The following is an 18,529-nucleotide window of genomic DNA, read 5'->3' as shown; positions in this document are numbered from 1 at the left end:
TTTGGTGCGCCAGGACCATTCACAGTTGAGCTCGCTCAGTTTAGCTCAATGCTGATTGGCTAATTGTTTTATTTAAAAAATGTGTCAAGGGAGGCCAGATGCATGCTGGCTTCCCTTGCCTTCAATGCTACGGGCGGCAACAATGTCATACTCGTTTGGACCAGACAGCGTCAGATAGATGGCCTACACGTAGAGAGACAGAGGTGCGCTGTTTTGCTCGCTAGGATTCCAGTAACTTTCAATAAATTCCCTGGTTTTCCAAGGTCTAGTTTAGGCTAGTATCGATTGGATATGAGCCCGCGATCCCATTCAATCCGGCCCAGAATAATTCATTTTATTTTCTGATTATTTTTTATCTCAAACGACAGTGAAATGACTCAAACCAAATCGAAACTGTGTTGAAATGATAACGGATCAATATTTATAGTCTATTCACTCTGCCCAGCATGCTAAAAGTAATCGAAACAAAACCTAGACAGTCAGGCAGCCTGGATGATTCCAAAAGTGCTGGATAGAGGACTATCTTTAGCAAATATTGACTGCGAGGAAGTATAATATCTAAAATACATCGCTGTCGGCTCACCTGACAGGTACTCGCCACCCTGTGCCTTCTATGAGCCGGACGACAGTGTAATCGCTACTTCTTCTTCCTCCTTCAGGGAATCACCTTTATTTGTCTAATACATTTGCATGTACAGGAATTTAAATCGGTGAAATGGTGCTGCCACAATAAACAGACTATACAGACAGTAAAAAAAAAAACAGGACTATATACAGTTGAAGTCGGAAGTTTACATAGACCTTAGCCAAATGCATTTAAACTCCGTTTTTCACAATTCCTGACATTTAATCCTAGAAAAAAATCCCTGTTTTAGGGAAGTTAGGATCACCACTTTATTTTAAGAATGTGAAATGTCAGATTAGTAGAGAGAATGATTTATTTCAGCTTTTATTTATTTCATCACATTCCCAGTGGGTCAGAAGTTTACATACACTCAATTAGTATTTGGTAGCATTGCCTTTTTCCTCCAAACATAATGATGGTCATTATGGCCAAAAAGTTCTATTTTTGTTTCATCAGACCAGAGGACATTTCTCCAAAAAGTACGATCTTTGTCCCTATGTGCAGTTGCAAACCGTAGTCTGGCTTTTTATGTCGGTTTTGGAGCAGTGACTTCTTCCTTGCTGAGTGGCCTTTCAGGTTATGTCGATATAGGACTCGTTTTACTGTGGATATAGATTTTGACCCGTTGACTTGTTCCACATTTTGTTATGTTACAGCCTTTTTCTAAAATTGATTAAATTGTTTTCCCCCCCTTATCAATCTACAGACAATACCCCATAATGACAAAGCAAACACAGGTTTTTAGAAAAAACGGAAATATGACATTTACATAAGTATTCAGACCCTTTACTCAGTACTTTTTTGAAGCACCTTTGGCAGCGATTACAGCCTCGAGTCTTATTGGGTATGACGCTACAAGCCTGTATTTGGGGAGTTTCTACCATTCTTCTCTGCAGATCCTCTCAAGCACTGTCAGGTTGGAGGGGGAGCGTCGCTGCACAGCTATATTCAGGTCTCTCCAGAGATGTTCGACCGGGTTCAATTCCGGGCTCTGGCTGGGCCACTCAAGGACATTCAGAGACTCCTGCGTTGTCTTGGCTGTGTGCTTAGGGTCGTTGTCCTGTTGGAAGGTGAACCTTCACCCTAGTCTGAGGTCCTGAGCGCTCTGGAGCAGGTTTACATCAAGGATCTCTCTGTACTTTGCTCCGTTCATCTTTCCCTCGATCCTCACTATTCTCCCAGTCCCTGCCACTGAAAAACATCCCCACAGCATGATGCTGCCACCACCATGCTTCACCGTAGGGATGGTGCCAGGTTTCCTCCAGATGTGACGCTAGGCATTCAGGCCAAAGAGTTCAATCTTGGTTTCATCAGACCAGAGAATCTTGTTTCTCATGGTCTGAGAGTCCTTTAGGTGCCTTTTGGCAAACTCCAAGCGGGCTGTCAGGTGCCTTTTACTGAGGAGTGGTTGTCCTTCTGGAAGGTTCTCCCATCTCCACAGAGGAACTCTGAAGCTCTGTCAGAGTGACCACTGGGTTCTTGGTCACCTCCCTGACCAAGGCCCTTCTCTCCCGATTGCTCAGTTTGGCCGGGCGGCCAGCTCTAGAAAGAGTCTTGGTGGTTCCAAACTTCTTCCATTTAAAAATGATGGAGGCCACTGTGTTCTTCAATGCTGCAGAAATGTTTTGCATTCTTCCTCAACCTTTCAGAACACCCTCTGACATGCCTGCTTTCTTCCTCACCCTTTCATACCTCCTTGATCTCTGGCTGGCGACCCTCTCATCCTTGCTGTCCCGCAGGCAGGTGTGTGCCCTCTCTCTCACACTCCCCCAGCATGTACAGCTGCCCTGTTTTTTCATGGCCACGGCTCTGACATGCCTGGTTTCTTCCTCAGCCTTTCATACCTCCCCCTGACATGCCTGGTTTAGTCCTCATCCTTTCATACCGCCCCCTGACATACCTGCTTTCTTCCTCAGTCTTTCATACCTCCCTCTGACATCCCTGCTTTCTTCCTCATCCTTTCATACCGCCCCCTGACATACCTGCTTTCTTCCTCATCCTTTCATACCTCCCTCTGACATACCTGCTTTCTTCCTCATCCTTTCATACCGCCCCCTGACATACCTGCTTTCTTCCTCAGCCTTTCATACCGCCCCCTGACATGCCTGCTTTCTTCCTCAGCCTTTCATACCTCCTCGATCTCTGCCTGGCGAACCCTCTCATTCTTGCTGTCCCGCAGCATCATAGCCTGACGTGCTTTTGTTGCCTTGTACTACCACTGATGTAATTGGCAGCTGGAGCTTGTTGTCTGAGCTATACAGGCTGATGGAGCAGAAGCTTTGTAGCCCTTTCCTGCAGTCAATGACCAAAAGTGCCCTCTTTGGCCTCATGGGCCATGTTATTATTAATTTCATAATTAATAAGTTTTTCTTTTTTTAAGGATGAAAATCTGGTGTTTCTATGTCAAAGAGTTTTGTTATATTTCAGTCTTCTGTATTGTATATAAAGTGTAATATTGGGATGGAAACTCAAACTTGAATACATTTCAACTCGTTATCTGACATGGTACAGGTGTCTTCTTTTCTTTAAGCCCATAACCATGTGTGTGAGGTGTATACTTTTGTTTCAAGGTAGATTTGTTACCAAGACAACCAAGAATCACTCTATGTGAGCCTGATTTAGCCCACTGCAGTAAAAGGTTAATACATTTTAAGTGCAGCCTCGGTAAAGACCGAACGTGGCCCGCAGGGAAAATTATGTAGTTTGACATCCCTAGGCTACACTGTCTAAAGCAATTTTCTGAGATATTGTGTAAAATAGTGTTATTTCTCACTAACAATACTGAAACAAACATTAGATTCAAAGAGAATAATCATAGTTTTATTCAAAACAGTTACAATTCAAAAAACACATACAGTATGTGCAAAGGCAAAAAATCCTTGGACAACACAACTTCTGAGGGAATTCACAGTAAAAATACATTGATACAAAATGGTGTGTATTATACTGTATATTATAGGAAATAGTGGAGGTATATGAGATATTTTACAACAGAGGTTGAACTTTTAGCTCATCAGTTAGATGTCTGTGAGGAACAAGGTGGAAATGACAGATCAGTGTCCTGCTGTGTGTATGATTCTACTTTTTCACTTTGCTCGCCTCGCCATAGACTGTACTTCTTGGTGTGAAGAGGGATCCCAGCGCTAGAGACAGATTTCAAAGCACTTGACATCGTTTTCTTGACAATTGCTGTTCTTGCTGTGAACAGAATGAAAACCTGCAAGCCCTGTGGAGCGAAAGTAAAAACACAAAGATGTTATCAAGTATTTTCAGGAACACACAAGGACAAACATAAGGTAGCGTTTCCATAAAGAGCAGCAGAATTTTTTAATGTTTAGTAGCTGTCTAGTTTTCAATCATGTCTGGATTCTGTGGTACAATAGCACACTAGTCTTTATATTTAAAATTTTAGTCATTTAGCAGACTCTCTTATCCAGAGCGACTTACAGTAGTGAGTGCATACATTTACTACCTGAGTGGTGGTGAGTACACAGAAGGAGATGTTGAGTATGGTGTACATGGTCTGGTTCTGTGTAATGAGCAACAGATAGCCCAGGATCCAGGAGAGACTGAGCACCACAGCCAGAGAAAAGCTACTGAGAAACTTCTTCTTCATCGATGTGTGTCTTGTACTGGGAAATATAACCAACATGCTTAGATTGCGGTCATAGACTGCTGTAATGCTGTGATATACAGTGGGGAAAAAAAGTATTTAGTCAGCCACCAATTGTGCAAGTTCTCCCACTTAAAAAGATGAGAGAGGCCTGTAATTTTCATCATAGGTACACGTCAACTATGACAGACAAAATGAGGAAAAAAAATCCAGAAAATCACATTGTAGGATTTTTAATGAATTTATTTGCAAATTATGGTGGAAAATAAGTATTTGGTCAATAACAAAAGTTTCTCAATACTTTGTTATATACCCTTTGTTGGCAATGACACAGGTCAAACGTTTTCTGTAAGTCTTCACAAGGTTTTCACACACTGTTGCTGGTATTTTGGCCCATTCCTCCATGCAGATCTCCTCTAGAGCAGTGATGTTTTGGGGCTGTCGCTGGGCAACACGGACTTTCAACTCCCTCCAAAGATTTTCTATGGGGTTGAGATCTGGAGACTGGCTAGGCCACTCCAGGACCTTGAAATGCTTCTTACGAAGCCACTCCTTTGTTGCCCGGGCGGTGTGTTTGGGATCATTGTCATGCTGAAAGACCCAGCCACGTTTCATCTTCAATGCCCTTGCTGATGGAAGGAGGTTTTCACTCAAAATCTTACGATACATGGCCCCATTCATTCTTTCCTTTACACGGATCAGTCATCCTGGTCCCTTTGCAGAAAAACAGCCCCAAAGCATGATGTTTCCACCCCCATAATTCACAGTAGGTATGGTGTTCTTTGGATGCAACTCAGCATGAGTTTTTACCAAAAAGTTATATTTTGGTTTCATCTGACCATATGACATTCTCCCAATCCTCTTCTGGATCATCCAAATGCACTCTAGCAAACTTCAGACGGGCCTGGACATGTACTGGCTTAAGCAGGGGGACACGTCTGGCACTGCAGGATTTGAGTCCCTGGCAGCGTAGTGTGTTACTGATGGTAGGCTTTGTTACTTTGGTCCCAGCTCTCTGCAGGTCATTCACTAGGTCCCCCCGTGTGGTTCTGGGATTTTTGCTCACCGTTCTTGTGATCATTTTGACCCCACAGAGTGAGATCTTGCGTGGAGCCCCAGATCGAGGGAGATTATCAGTGGTCTTGTATGTCTTCCATTTCCTAATAATTTCTCCCACAGTTGATTTCTTCAAACCAAGCTGCCTACCTATTGCAGATGTAGTCTTCCCAGCCTGGTGCAGGTCTACAATTTTCTTTCTGGTGTCCTTTCACAGCTCTTTGGTCTTGGCCATAGTGGAGTTTGGAGTATGACTGTTTGAGGTTGTGGACAGGTGTCTTTTATACTGATAACAAGTTCAAACAGGTGCCATTAAAACAGGTAACGAGTTGAGGACAGAGGAGCCTCTTAAAGAAGAAGTTACAGGACTGTGAGAGCCAGAAATCTTGCTTGTTTGTAGGTGACCAAATACTTATTTTCCACCATAATTTGCAAATAAATTCATTACAAATCCTACAATGTGATTTTCTGGAAAAAAAATTCTCAATTTGTCTGTCATAGTTGACGTGTACCTATGATGAAAATTACAGGCCTCTCTCATCTTTTTAAGTGGGAGAACTTGCACAATTGGTGGCTGACTAAATACTTTTTTTCCCCACTGTATGTGGCTCACCAGGGTTGTGGGTTCGATTCCCGCGGGGGACTTTTATGAAAATGTACAGTGCCTTGCAAATGTATTCATCCCCTTTGGCGTTTTTCCTATTTTGTTGCATTACAACCTGTAATTTAAATGGATTTTTATTTGGATTTCATGTAATGGACATACACAAAATAGTCCAAATTGGTGAAGTGAAAAAAAAATTATAACTTGTTTCAAAAAATAAAAAATAAATAAAAGATAAGTGGTGTGTGCATATGTATACACCCCCTTTGCTATGAAGCCCCTAAATAAGATCTGGTGCAACCAATTACCTTCAGAAGTCACATAATTAGTTAAATAAAGTCCACCTGTGTGTAATCTACATGTCACATGATATGTCACATGATCTCAGTATATATGCACCTGTTCTGAAAGCCTCCAGAGTCTGCAACACCAATAAGCAAGGGGCACCACCAAGCAAGCGGCACCATGAAGACCAAGGAGCTCTCCAAACAGGTCAGGGACAAAGTTGTGGAGAAGTTCAGATCAGGGTTGGGTTTTAAAAAAATATCTGAAACTTTGAACATCCCACGGAGCACCATTAAATCCATTATTTAAAAATTGGAAAGAATATGGCACCACAACAAACCTGCCAAGAGAGGGCCGCCCACCAAAACTCACGGACCAGGCAAGGAGGGCATAAATCAGAGAGGCAACAAAGAGACCAAAGATAACCCTGAAGGAGCTGCAAAGTTCCACAGCGGAGACTGGAGTATCTGTCCATAGGACCACTTTAAGCCGTACACTCCACAGAGCCAGGCTTTACGGAAGAGTGGCCAGATAAAAGCCATTGCTTAAAGAAAAAAATAAGCAAACACGTTTGGTGATCATCAAAAAGCATGTGGGAGACTCCCCAAACATATGGAAGAAGGTACTCTGGACAGATGAAAATAAAATCTAGCTTTTTGACCATCAAGGAAAACTCTATGTCTGGCACAAACCCAACACCTCTCATCACCCCGAGAACACCATCCCCACATTGAAGCATGGTGGTGGCAGCATCATGCTGTGGGAATGTTTTTAATCGGCAGGGACTGGGAAACTGGTCAGAATTGAAGGAATGATAGATGGCCCTAAATACAGGGAAATTCTTGAGGGAAACCTGTTTCAGTCTTCCAGAGATTTGAGACTGGGATGGAGGTTCACCTTCTAGCAGGACAATGACCCTAAGCATACTGCTAAAGCAACACTCAAGTGGTTTAAGGGGAAACATTTAAATGTCTTGGAATGGCCTAGCCAAAGCCCAGACCTCAATCCAATTGAGAATCTGTGGTATGACTTAAAGATAGCTGTACACCTGCGGAACCCATTCAACTTGATGGAGCTGGAGCAGTTTTGCCTTGAAGAATGGGCAAAAATCCCAGTGGCTAGATGTGCCAAGAGTATAGAGACATACCCCAAGAGACTTGCAGCTGTAATTGATGCAAAAGGTGGCTCTAAGTATTGACTTTGGGGGGGTGAATAGTTATGGACGCTCAAATTTTCAGTTTTTTTGTCATATTTCTTGTTTGTTTCACAAGAAAAAATATTTTGCATCTTCAAAGTGGTAGGCATGTTGTGTAAATCAAATGATACAACCCCCCCCAAAAAATCCATGTTAATTCCAGGTTGTAAGGCAACAAAATAGGAAAAATGCCAAAGGGGGTGAATACTTTCGCAAGCCAATGCATGCACTCACTACTGTAAGTCACTCTGGATAAGAGCGTCTGCTAAAAAATTAAATGTAATGTAAAACACAAGAAACAAAAAAAGAATGTTCCTCATCAACTGTTAAGCAGAATAAAGGAACAGAATACATGAGCTGAAGGTAAAAGCCAGTTGATACTGATCTTCAAACTGTAAGATCGACTCCTCATAACGATAACTGTAACTGACCCAAAGAAAGAAGAACGCAAAATCGAGACTGGTCATGAATCAGGATCATAAAAAATATGCCTATTGACTTACATTTCCTAGAATGCCACTGAGGGTTAATTCACACTGCAGCTTGTGAGGACGACCAAACATCGGAGATCCAGTGTTGTTCAAACATTCTGCGAAGGCTTCTGGTAAACCGGCTGGAGGAACCAAGATGAAAAGATTCTCAAGATTTTGTGTTACATAATACAACATTAATTAGGACTGTAACAGATGAATACATTATTGTCATTTTAGGTGAAAAAAAGCAACATACCACTGGTTGTCTCCTCACCACACTTCTCTTCTGAATAAGCAGACCAGCCAACCGTTGTTCTTGGGAAGGAGAATCCATCCTTGATGGTTGAATTGCAGAAATTCTCTATCGAAGTAAAATACATTTCAACATGGACCAAATGTATGATTGCAGACATGAAATATACATTCTGAATGTGAGATCCAGGGAATAGTGTTGTGGAATCTGAATGTGAGATCCAGGGTTAGGTATAGTAGTGTAGTGTTGTGTACTATGAATGTGAGATCCAGGGTTAGGAATAGTAGTGTAGTGTTGTGTACTATGAATGTGAGATCCAGGGTTAGGAATAGTAGTGTAGTGATGTGTACTGTGAATGTGAGCTCAAGGGTTAGGCGTAGTGTAAGTGTGTGGATTTACCCTCCGAACAGGTCTTTCCTGTCCACTCATCAGGACAGATACAGACTCCACTCTCCAGCTCACCATCATTGATACAGACCAGAGGAGGGGTTGTGGTGGTAAAGGTGGTGGTGGGAGAGGTGGTGGTAGAGGTGGGGGTGGGGGTGGGGGTAGAGGTGGTGGTAGGGGTGGGGGTAGAGGTAGGGTAACCAGTAGCTGGAGGGACAGAAGGGGCAGCAGTAGTTGGAGTAGTTATGTCAATGGTGGTTGGAATGGCAGAGGATGTGGTGAGATCCCTGTGTAGCAAAGAGACTGCCAAAAATATATATATACCTCAGTAAACCACATAAACACGGGTACATAGTGTCAGTTGCTATATGCATGGGAGATGATCCATGTTTTTCCAGTTTCATTGTGTCTTCAGCAGTGTAGAAATGTTTTCTACTGTACTTTATGAGAGAATTAAGTCATTATCACTGCCAATAAACGGTTGACATTTGATAGCAAAGGCTACTCTGTTATCAACTGTATCTGAGACCTGAGAGTAGTCTATTCACAGTCTGTAAAGAACGGCTTAACAGTAAATCTAAATAGTGTTTGGATAAAAATAAAGTCTAAAATGTCTTTATTGATGCTATTGTATCTCTCACAGCAAACAGACAAAACATCAGTCAAGCATTGACTATAAACCAAACTTTAAAATTCATAAACCTTGATACACACGGGACATTTGAACTTCACATTCAAATTGACAGAGCTTGAGAGGATCTGCAGAGAAGAATGCGAGAAACTCCCCAAATACAGGTGTCCCAAGCTTGTAGCGTCATACCTAAGACTCGATGCTGTAATATCTGGTAAAGGTGTTTTAACAAAGTACTGAGTAAAGGGTCTGAATACTTATGTAAACATAATATTTCAGTTTTTCATTTTAAATTAATTATCAAAAATGTCTAAAAACCTGTTTTTGCTTTGTCATTATGATGTATTGTGTGTATATTATGAAGAAAAAAAACTATTTAATCCATTTTAGAATAAGGCTGTAACGTAACAAAATGTGGAAAAAGTGAAGGGGTCTGAATACTTTCCGAAAGCACTGTATGTCATGGAAAGGGCATGTGTTCTTAATGTTTTGTCCACTCAGTGTACATCTGAACATCTTAAATCACCCTGAATAAATCAAATATAGAGCAAGTCTTACCTGTAGCAAAGACAGCCATAATCCATAGCTCCTTCATCTCTGCTGTTTCCAGACATGCAGTGTAAGCAGACTGCACATTATTAGGATGTCTGTTGGTCTTATACTGCTCTGCTCTTCACCTGTTACAGAGTCTGCAGTGACGTGCAGATACCAGTTAATGATTTTCTATTGAAATTAAGGGGAAAGTACTGTACATTGGCTCCAACACAACCCACGTTGTCAACAGGATCAGTAAAGACAATGAAACAAATTCTTTGAAAATAGATCAGGTATGACTGGATGAATAAATTGGATACGCATGGATGGATACTGTGAGGACCAGTCAACCAATAGCACTGCCCTTCTCTATGCAAAACATTCTTGGTTGCAGCTGGGAAGGAACAGTACATGTTTTGGTAAACAGAACAACTTTTTTCCACTAGAGCAGGTGTAATTAGATCTCCTGATTAGAGGGGAAGAATTTTAAAAAAGCAATGGAACTGGCTTGGAGGTCTGGATTAGAATTTGAGGGCACTAGAGGGTAGACTTCTCTAGAACAAGGTTTCCCAAACTCGGTCCTGGGGCCTCCCTGGGTGCATGTTTTGGTTTTTGCACTAGCACTACACAGTAGTGCTAGAACAAAAACCAAAATGGGAAACCCTGTTCTAGAGCATGGGTACTATGCTGAGGTGCATGTAACACAAAACTCATCGTATACTAAGAGTAAACAGTTCCAAAGAAAGGCAGTTGTTCCTAAAGGAACCATGTTAATAGGAAAGATTAACTTTACATTGCTGTGATTATGTCATGTAATTAATGAAATAATAGTCAACAGATGCAAAGCTGTTTTCCACTAGAGCAGGTGTAATTAGATCTGATTCAAGGCTTAGAATTAAAAAAAAAGAGCAATGAAACTGGCTTGGAGGTCTAGATTTGAATTTGAGGGCACAAGAGGGTGGGTGTACTTCTCTAGAGCATGGGTACTATGCTGAGGTGCATGTAACACAAAGCTCATCGTATACTGAGAGTAAACAGTTCCAATGAAAGGCAGTTGTTTCTAAAGGAACCATGGTAATAGGAAAGATGAACCCAACTGCAGAGATGACAAATGGTGCCTTTACATTGTTGTGATTATGTCATGTAATTAATGAAATAGACAATAGATGCAAAGCTGCCGCAGCATACCCATTTTATTGTTATTTAACAATTTACTGAATTTCCACGTGGCGAGGATATTGGAAATTTAATCAAAGCCCATTGGATGATAATTTATTTATAATTAGAACAAAGGAATTTATAACTGACTTTTTCCAACACAACCTTTATTGTATGGGACACCTTTAAATGTGCCTTTAGAGGGCATGCAATTCAGTACTCATCTCGAAAACAAAAGCAATTTAGGTCAAAAGAGTTTATACTAAGAAAGGAAATAGAAAGTCTAACAGAACAGATAGATGGCAATAAAAACTGTAACATAGAGGCTCAGAATAAATTAGAGGAAAAACAAAAAGAAATGGAGAAACTTATTCAAGAAAGATCAAGTGTAATATATTATAAAAATAAAGCAAACTGGATGGAATATGGGGAAAAATGCACAAAATTATTTTTTAATCTTCAACATAGGAATGCTACCAAAAATAACTTAATGAAACTGGTTACAATTGACGGAGTCACCCATAATTCACCAAATGATATTTTGAAGGAAGAAACAAAGTACTTAAAGCATATGTTTTCTTTTCAGTCACCTCCATCTCCTCTAACTGAAGCTAATTGTAGAGATTTTTTTTCTATTGATAATGTCAAATTAACAGCCACACAGAAAGACTCATGTGAAGGTGAAATTACAGAGGAGGAACTTCTGGATGCAATTAAAGACTTTAAGTCTGGGAAAACTCCAGGGTTGGATGGCATACCAGTCGAGGTATACCAAACCTTTTTTGATATACTAAGATGACCGTTATTAGCATGTTTTAACCACCCCTATGTAAATGGTAGATTATCTGACACTCAAGAAGAAGGTCTGATCTCATTATTACTGAAACAGGATAAAAGTGGAAAATATAAAGATCCAGTCCATTTACAAAATTGAGGTGATGCAAAAATCCTAGCAAAATGTATAGCGCATAGAATTAAAAAGGTATTGTCGGATATTATTCATTCTAATCAGACAGGTTTTTTACATGGAAGATACATAGAGATAATATAAGGCAAGTATTGGAAACAATAGAACACTATGGAAAATATGGGAAACCAGGCCTGCTATTCATAGCAGACTTCGAAAAGGCATTTGATAAAGTTCGACTGGGGTTTATATATAAATGCCTGGAGCATTTCAATTTTGGAGAATCTCTTATAAAATGGGTCAAAATCATGTATAGTAACCCTAGGTGTAAAATAGTAAATAATGGCTATTTCTCAGAAAGTTTGAAACTGTCAAGAGGAGTGAAACAAGGTTGTCCACTATCGGCATATCTATTTATTGTGGCCATCGAGATGTTAGCTATTAAAATCAGATCCAATAATAATATCAGAGGATTAGAAATCCAGGGCTTAAAAACAAAGGTGTCATTGTACGCTGATGATTCATGTTTTCTTTTAAATCCACAACTAGAATCCCTCCACTGTCACACCCTGGCTCTGGGACTCTATATGTTGAGCCAGGGTGTGTTCATTCTATGTGGTATATTTATATGTTGGGGGTTCTAGTTCTTCTGTTTCTTTGTTGGCCTGAGTGACTCCCAATCAGAGGCAACGAGTGTCAGCTGTGGCTGGTTGTCTCTGATTGGGAGCCATATTTAAACTGTCTGTGTTCCCTTGGTGTTTGTGGGTTTTTGTTCCGTGTTGGTCATTGTTACCGTGGACTTCACGAGTCGTTTCTTGTTTTGTTTATTGTTGTCTATTATCACTAAAGATAATAAAGTTTAAACATGTTCGTTCATCACGCTGCGCCTTGGTCTATTCCCTACGACGATCGTGACAGAAAAACCCACCATACAAGGACCAAGCAGCGTGTCCAGGAGCAGGCAGACTGGACATGGGAGGAAGCGCCGGGAAATGAGACGGTCGAGAGGCAACCCCAAAAATTTTTTAGGGGGGGGCACAGGGCATGGACGACAGGGCTGACAGAGGCAGAAAAGGGGCGTATTCAAAAGGCCACCAGGTTACGGGGGTCACTGGTAAAGGAAGGGAAGGAAGGTTTAGAGGCACGGCGAGAGGTACTGGGATGTGTTACCAGTCCGGTCCGGCCCGTTCCAGATCCCGGGGTAGAGCCAGTGGTGTGTGTCCCCAGTACGGTCCGGCCTGTTACGGCCCCTCGCACCAAATGGACGGTGCGCGTCGCCAGCCCGGTCCGGCCTGTCCCTGCTCCACGCACCAAGCCTACGGTGTGCGTCGCCAGCCCGGTCCGGCCTGTCCCTGCTCCACGCACCAAGCCTACGGTGTGCGTCGCCAGCCCAGTCCGGCCTGTCCCTGCTCCACGCACCAAGCCTACGGTGTGCGTCGCCAGCCCGGTCCGGCCTGTCCCTGCTCCACGCACCAAGCCTACGGTGTGCGTCGCCAGCCCGGTCCGGCCTGTCCCTGCTCCACGCACCAAGCCTATGGTGTGCGTCGCCAGCCCGGTCCGGCCTGTCCCTGCTCCTCGCACCAAGCCTACGGTGTGCGTCGCCAGCCCGGTCCGGCCTGTTCCTGCCCCTCGCACCAGGCCTACGGTGTGCGTCGCCAGCCCGGCCCGGCCTGTTCCTGCCACTCGCACCAAGTCTACGGTGTGCGTCGCCAGCCCGGCCCGGCCTGTTCCTGCCATTCGCACCAAATCTACGGTGCGCGTCGCCAGCCCGGCCCGGCCTGTTCCTGCCCCTCGCACCAAGCCTACGGTGTGCGTCGCCAGCCCGGCCCGGCCTGTTCCTGCCACTGCACCAAGCCTACGGTGTGCGTCGCCAGCCCGGCCCGGCCTGTTCCTGCCACTTCGCACCAAGCCTACGGTGTGCGTCGCCAGCCCGGCGCGGCCTGTTCCTGCCACTCGCACCAAGCCTACGGTGCGCGTCGCCAGCCCGGCCCGGCCTGTTCCTGCCACTCGCACCAAGCCAGGGGGTGCGAGTCGTCAGCCTGGTCCAGAACGTTCCTGCTACTCGCACCAAGCCAGGGGTGCGAGTGCGTCAGCCTGGTCCAGCCGTTCCGGCTACTCGCACCAAGCCAGGGGTGCGAGTCGTCAGCCTGGTAAAGCCTGTTGCTGCTCCACGCACCAAGCCAGGGGTGCGAGTCGTCAGCCGGTAAAGCCCGTTCGGCTCCACGCACCAAGCCAGGGTGCGCGTCGTCAGCCGGTCCGGCCCGTTGCTGCTCCACGCACCAAGCCAGGGGTGCGAGTCGTCAGTCCGGTGAGGCCCGTTCGGCTCCACGCACCGAGCCAGGGGTGCGCATCGTCAGCCGGTCCGGCCCGTTGCTGCTCCACGCACCAAGCCAGGGTGCGAGTCGTCAGCCTGGTAAGGCCCGTTCCTGCTCACGCACCAAGCCAGGGTGCGTATCGTCAGCCCGGTCCTGTCCGTTCCTGCTCCACGCACCAAGCCAGGGGTGCGTATCGTCAGCCCGGTCCGGCCCGTTGCTGCTCCACGCACCAAGCCAGGGGTGCGCATCGTCAGCCCGGTCCGGTCCATTCCTGCCTCACGCACCAAGCCAGGGGTGCGCGTCGTCAGTCCGGCACAACCAGTGCCTGGGTCACCGGTGCCTAATCAGGTACCGCTCAACTGCTCCACAACGGAGCTGAAGCTAACCGCTCCTGCTACGTCCAGTTCAGCTCCAGCCAGCGGGGCCAGACCGGACCAGGGGCGCTATGGGGGGGAGTATTGGAGGGTGGTGGGCAAGCCCGGAGCCAGAACCGCCGCCGAGGAGGAATGCCCACCCAGCCCTCCCCTGTTTTGCTCTTGTTGAGGCGCGGTCGCAGTCCGCGCCTTTAGGGGGGGGGGTACTGTCACACCCTGGCTCTGGGACTCTATATGTTGAGCCAGGGTGTGTTCATTCTATGTGGTATATTTCTATGTTGGGGGTTCTAGTTCTTCTGTTTCTTTGTTGGCCTGAGTGACTCCCAATCAGAGGCAATGAGTGTCAGCTGTGGCTGGTTGTCTCTGATTGGGAGCCATATTTAAACTGTCTGTGTTCCCTTGGTGTTTGTGGGTTTTTGTTCCGTGTTGGTCATTGTTACCGTGGACTTCACGAGTCGTTTCTTGTTTTGTTTATTGTTGTCTATTATCACTAAAGATAATAAAGTTTAAACATGTTCGTTCACCACGCTGCGCCTTGGTCTATTCCCTACGACGATCGTGACATCCACAGCCTCATAGAGGATCTAGATACATTTTCTAACCTCTCTGGATTACAACCAAATTATGACAAATGTACTATATTACGTATTGGATCCCTAAAAAATACAATTTTTACATTACCATGTAGTTTACCAATAAAATGGTCTGATGGTGATGTGGATGTACTCGGAATACATATCCCAAAGGAAATAAATGATCTCACTTCAATACATTTTAATTGAAAGTTAGCAAAAACAGATAAGATCTTGCTACCATGGAAAGGAAAATACCTGTCAATTTGTGGAAAAATCAACCTGATTAACTCTTTAGTATTATCCCAGTTTACCTATTTGCTTATGGTCTTGCCTACGCCTAGCAAACAGTTTTTTAAATTATATGAGAAAAAAATATTCAATTTTATTTGGAACGGCAAGCCAGACAAAATTAAAAGGGCATATTTATATAATGAATATGAATTCGGAGGACAGAAATTATTAAATATTAAAGCATTAGACCTATCACTAAAAGCTTCAGTCATACAAAAGTTATACTTAAATCCGAACTGGTTCTCAAGAAAATTAGTAAGATTGTCTCACCCAATGATCAAGAAAGGCCTTTTTCCCTTTATTCAGATTACAACTCATTTGCAGTTATTTGAAAAGGAAATCATCTCCCAAATATCACTATTTCTAAAACAAGCCATAGAAAGTTGGTTGCAATTTCAATTTAATCCTCCAGAAACGACAGAACAAATAATGCAACAAATATTGTGGTTAAATTCAAATATACTAATTGACAAAAAACCTTTATTTTTTGACAGAATGTTTAAAAAAGGTATAATCTTCGTAAACGATATCATCGGTATGACTGGTGGAGTTATGTCACACATGCAGCTAACAAAAACATATGGAAATGTCTGCTCTACCCAAAATTACAACCAAATAATTGCAGCCTTACAGCAAAAGTGGAAGGGGGAGAAAGTAAGGAACTTGTCTGTCGGCCTTGCATTAAAGAACATAATTGGTTAAGGAAAACTGTGATAAATAAAAAAGTATATCAGTTTCACTTAAGGACCAAAGGATTGACAGCCGTCCCATATAGATTGCAAAATAGTTGGGAAGAGATTTTTGACGTACCGATCCCATGGCATAGTGTTTATGAACTGACACGCAAAACGACACCGGATTCAAAAATTTGAATCTTTCAATTTAAATTATTATATAAAATTCTTGCTACCAATAGAATGTTATTTATATGGGGGATACAATCTTCCCAGCTCTGCAGATTTTGCTGTGAAGAGACAGAATCATTAGATCATTTGTTTTGGTTCTGTCCATTTGTAGCTTGTTTTTGGACACAGGTCCAGGAATGGCTAAAGGATTGCAATATTTACCTGGAGCTAACCTTGCAGATAGCATTACTGGGTGATCTGAAAAGTCATAGTCAATCGATCAATAATATAATAATAATAAAACTTATTTTTATTTTATTTTTATTTTTTAATTGAATTGTTGAGTACTGTCAACGTGAACATGTGCATTGACACCAGCACACAACCATATGGACTCAATCTGACCACTGCTCTTCCCTTCTCTTAACCCTTTCCCTGTTCCTTTACAGTTCTGGAAGGCTCCTCTCATTAAGGCCACATCATGCCCTGACCTAGTCATGGGGAGGTCCCAGTAATATCTCCTTCCTCCTGAAGTGTACAGTCCTTCACTACTTCACCCACAAATCTAAAAACATTTGATTCACAACCGGGAACATCTCCACACCCCCGTAGATGAGCGGCGCTATGCAGAAGAGCCCAGCACTGATCATGGAGATCACCAGGTAGCTGATGTTGTTTTTGGGCAGGGCCATGAAGCTGAAGAGGGAGGGGATGATACTGAGCAGGTAGGGGTACTCCCACTGGTAGGGAGCAGCCACCACGCTGTGGGACACCAGGTTCAGCTGGGTCACCGTCACCTGGGCAGCTAAGAGGAGCCAGATCATGTGCACATAAAAAGGGCAGACGAGCCATGTCAGCCCTTCACTCAGTGTTACCAGTCAGTGTACATCCTGAGAACCCTCCGCTGATGCCAAACATGAGGGATGGTTCGCACACTACAGGTCACTGAGATGTGTTCACTTACTTTGACTCTAACCGACATGCAAAATAAAAGTATGCAAAATAAAAGTATAGTCTGTCGCTATTTGCATTCCAACTAAGGTGCATGGCCCTAATGAAGGCTCAAAGGCTGAACTCATTGTTTTTAATAATAAAGAAACACTTTTTATTGAACTGTCACTTTTTTTGGCAAAATGTGTAGTAGTTCTCCAAGAATGTAGCCCTATATAATATAATATTTAGCAGAAGCTTTTATCCAAAGCGACTTACATGTTCATACATTTTTACAAATGGGTGGTCCCGGGGATCGAACCCACTACCCTGAAGTTACGAGCACCATGCTCTACCAATTGAGCTACAGAGGACCACGTTTGATCCCTAAATGAACCTTATGAAAGAAATGAACCTTGAATTCTTGAAATTAGACATGCAGTCTATAAGCGAAAGTGAATATGCTAAAAGTATTTTTTATAAACATCTCTACTTATCTGCACATTAATGAGGAAGGCTGGTGTACAGTTTGGAAGGACCGTTCCACTGCCATAAGAAACCCCCCTTTAGAGGAAGAGTATTGGCGCCACCACATTTCAGTTCAAGGTAGAGACAGAGGAGGCTACGTCAACATCTAATCAAATTGTATTTGTCACATGCTTCGTAAACAACAGGTGTAGACTAACAGTGAAATGCTTACTTATGGGTCTTTTTCCAACAATGCAGAGTTAAACATCAAAAATAGACATAGTGATAGAAGGAATAACTACACAGTGTCATGCATACTTCAATGCATTGAGACTTACTAATGGGGAATGTGATACACCGCTGGTTACCTGAGGAGTAGGGTTACAAAACCTTCAATAAATTCCCTGTTTTCACAGAAATCCTGGTTTGAGGATTCCAGATTTCCTGCGTATTCCTTGCCATTCCGGGGATACTCCAACCAGGAATTCAGGCTAACCACCGAATGTATTGAACATTCCCGGAATTTTGCAACCCTACTAAGGAGATATCCTAACTGTCATATATAATGACAATATTCTTGCCTGTTGAGGTAGAGAAAAACCAAATCATATGTAAATAAGAATTAGTATTAACACTACATCAGACTTTGTTTGAGGAGCACAACGCAGATATACAGTACAGTGTGAGCATCATCATTCCTGGTGACATCAACATCACCCCTGTAGGTCACAACTACATTACCATCAACATCAACATGATATTTACATTTAAGTCATTTAGCAGACACTCTTATCCAGAGCAATTAGGGTTAAGTGCCTTGCTCAAGGGCACATCAACAGATTTTTCACCTAGTCTGCTCGGGAATTAGAACCAGCGACCTTTCGGTTACTGGCACAACACTCTTAACCACTAAGCTACCTGCCGCACAGTCATCTTTTAGGCAAAATGTATTGAAATACATCTATTGTAATCTTATTTTTCCTAGGTCTAGTTTAGGCTAGTATCGATTG

The 18,529-nt window shown here is 43.2% G+C and overlaps 1 protein-coding gene across 1 annotated transcript; it reads right to left on the bottom strand.

Moving 5' to 3' along the window:
* Positions 1-16,669: 16,669 nt before the first annotated feature.
* LOC121547827 (protein jagunal homolog 1-B-like) lies at positions 16,670-16,965 on the bottom strand. Its single transcript, XM_041859264.2, has one exon. The coding sequence runs from the start codon at positions 16,943-16,945 to the stop codon at positions 16,670-16,672; it is 276 nt and encodes a 91-aa protein (XP_041715198.1). The 5' UTR covers positions 16,946-16,965.
* Between the last annotated feature and the right edge of the window lie 1,564 nt (positions 16,966-18,529).

The sequence above is a fragment of the Coregonus clupeaformis genome, unplaced genomic scaffold (genome assembly GCF_020615455.1).
Source record: "Coregonus clupeaformis isolate EN_2021a unplaced genomic scaffold, ASM2061545v1 scaf2485, whole genome shotgun sequence".
NCBI classification, from domain to species: Eukaryota; Metazoa; Chordata; class Actinopteri; order Salmoniformes; family Salmonidae; genus Coregonus; species Coregonus clupeaformis.
This window is presented reverse-complemented; position numbering and strand designations above follow the sequence as displayed.

Coding starts and splice junctions, on each gene's coding strand:
- LOC121547827 (XM_041859264.2), bottom strand. CDS start 16,945: ATGATCTGGCTCCTCTTAGCTGCCCAGGTGACGGTGACCCAGCTGAAC.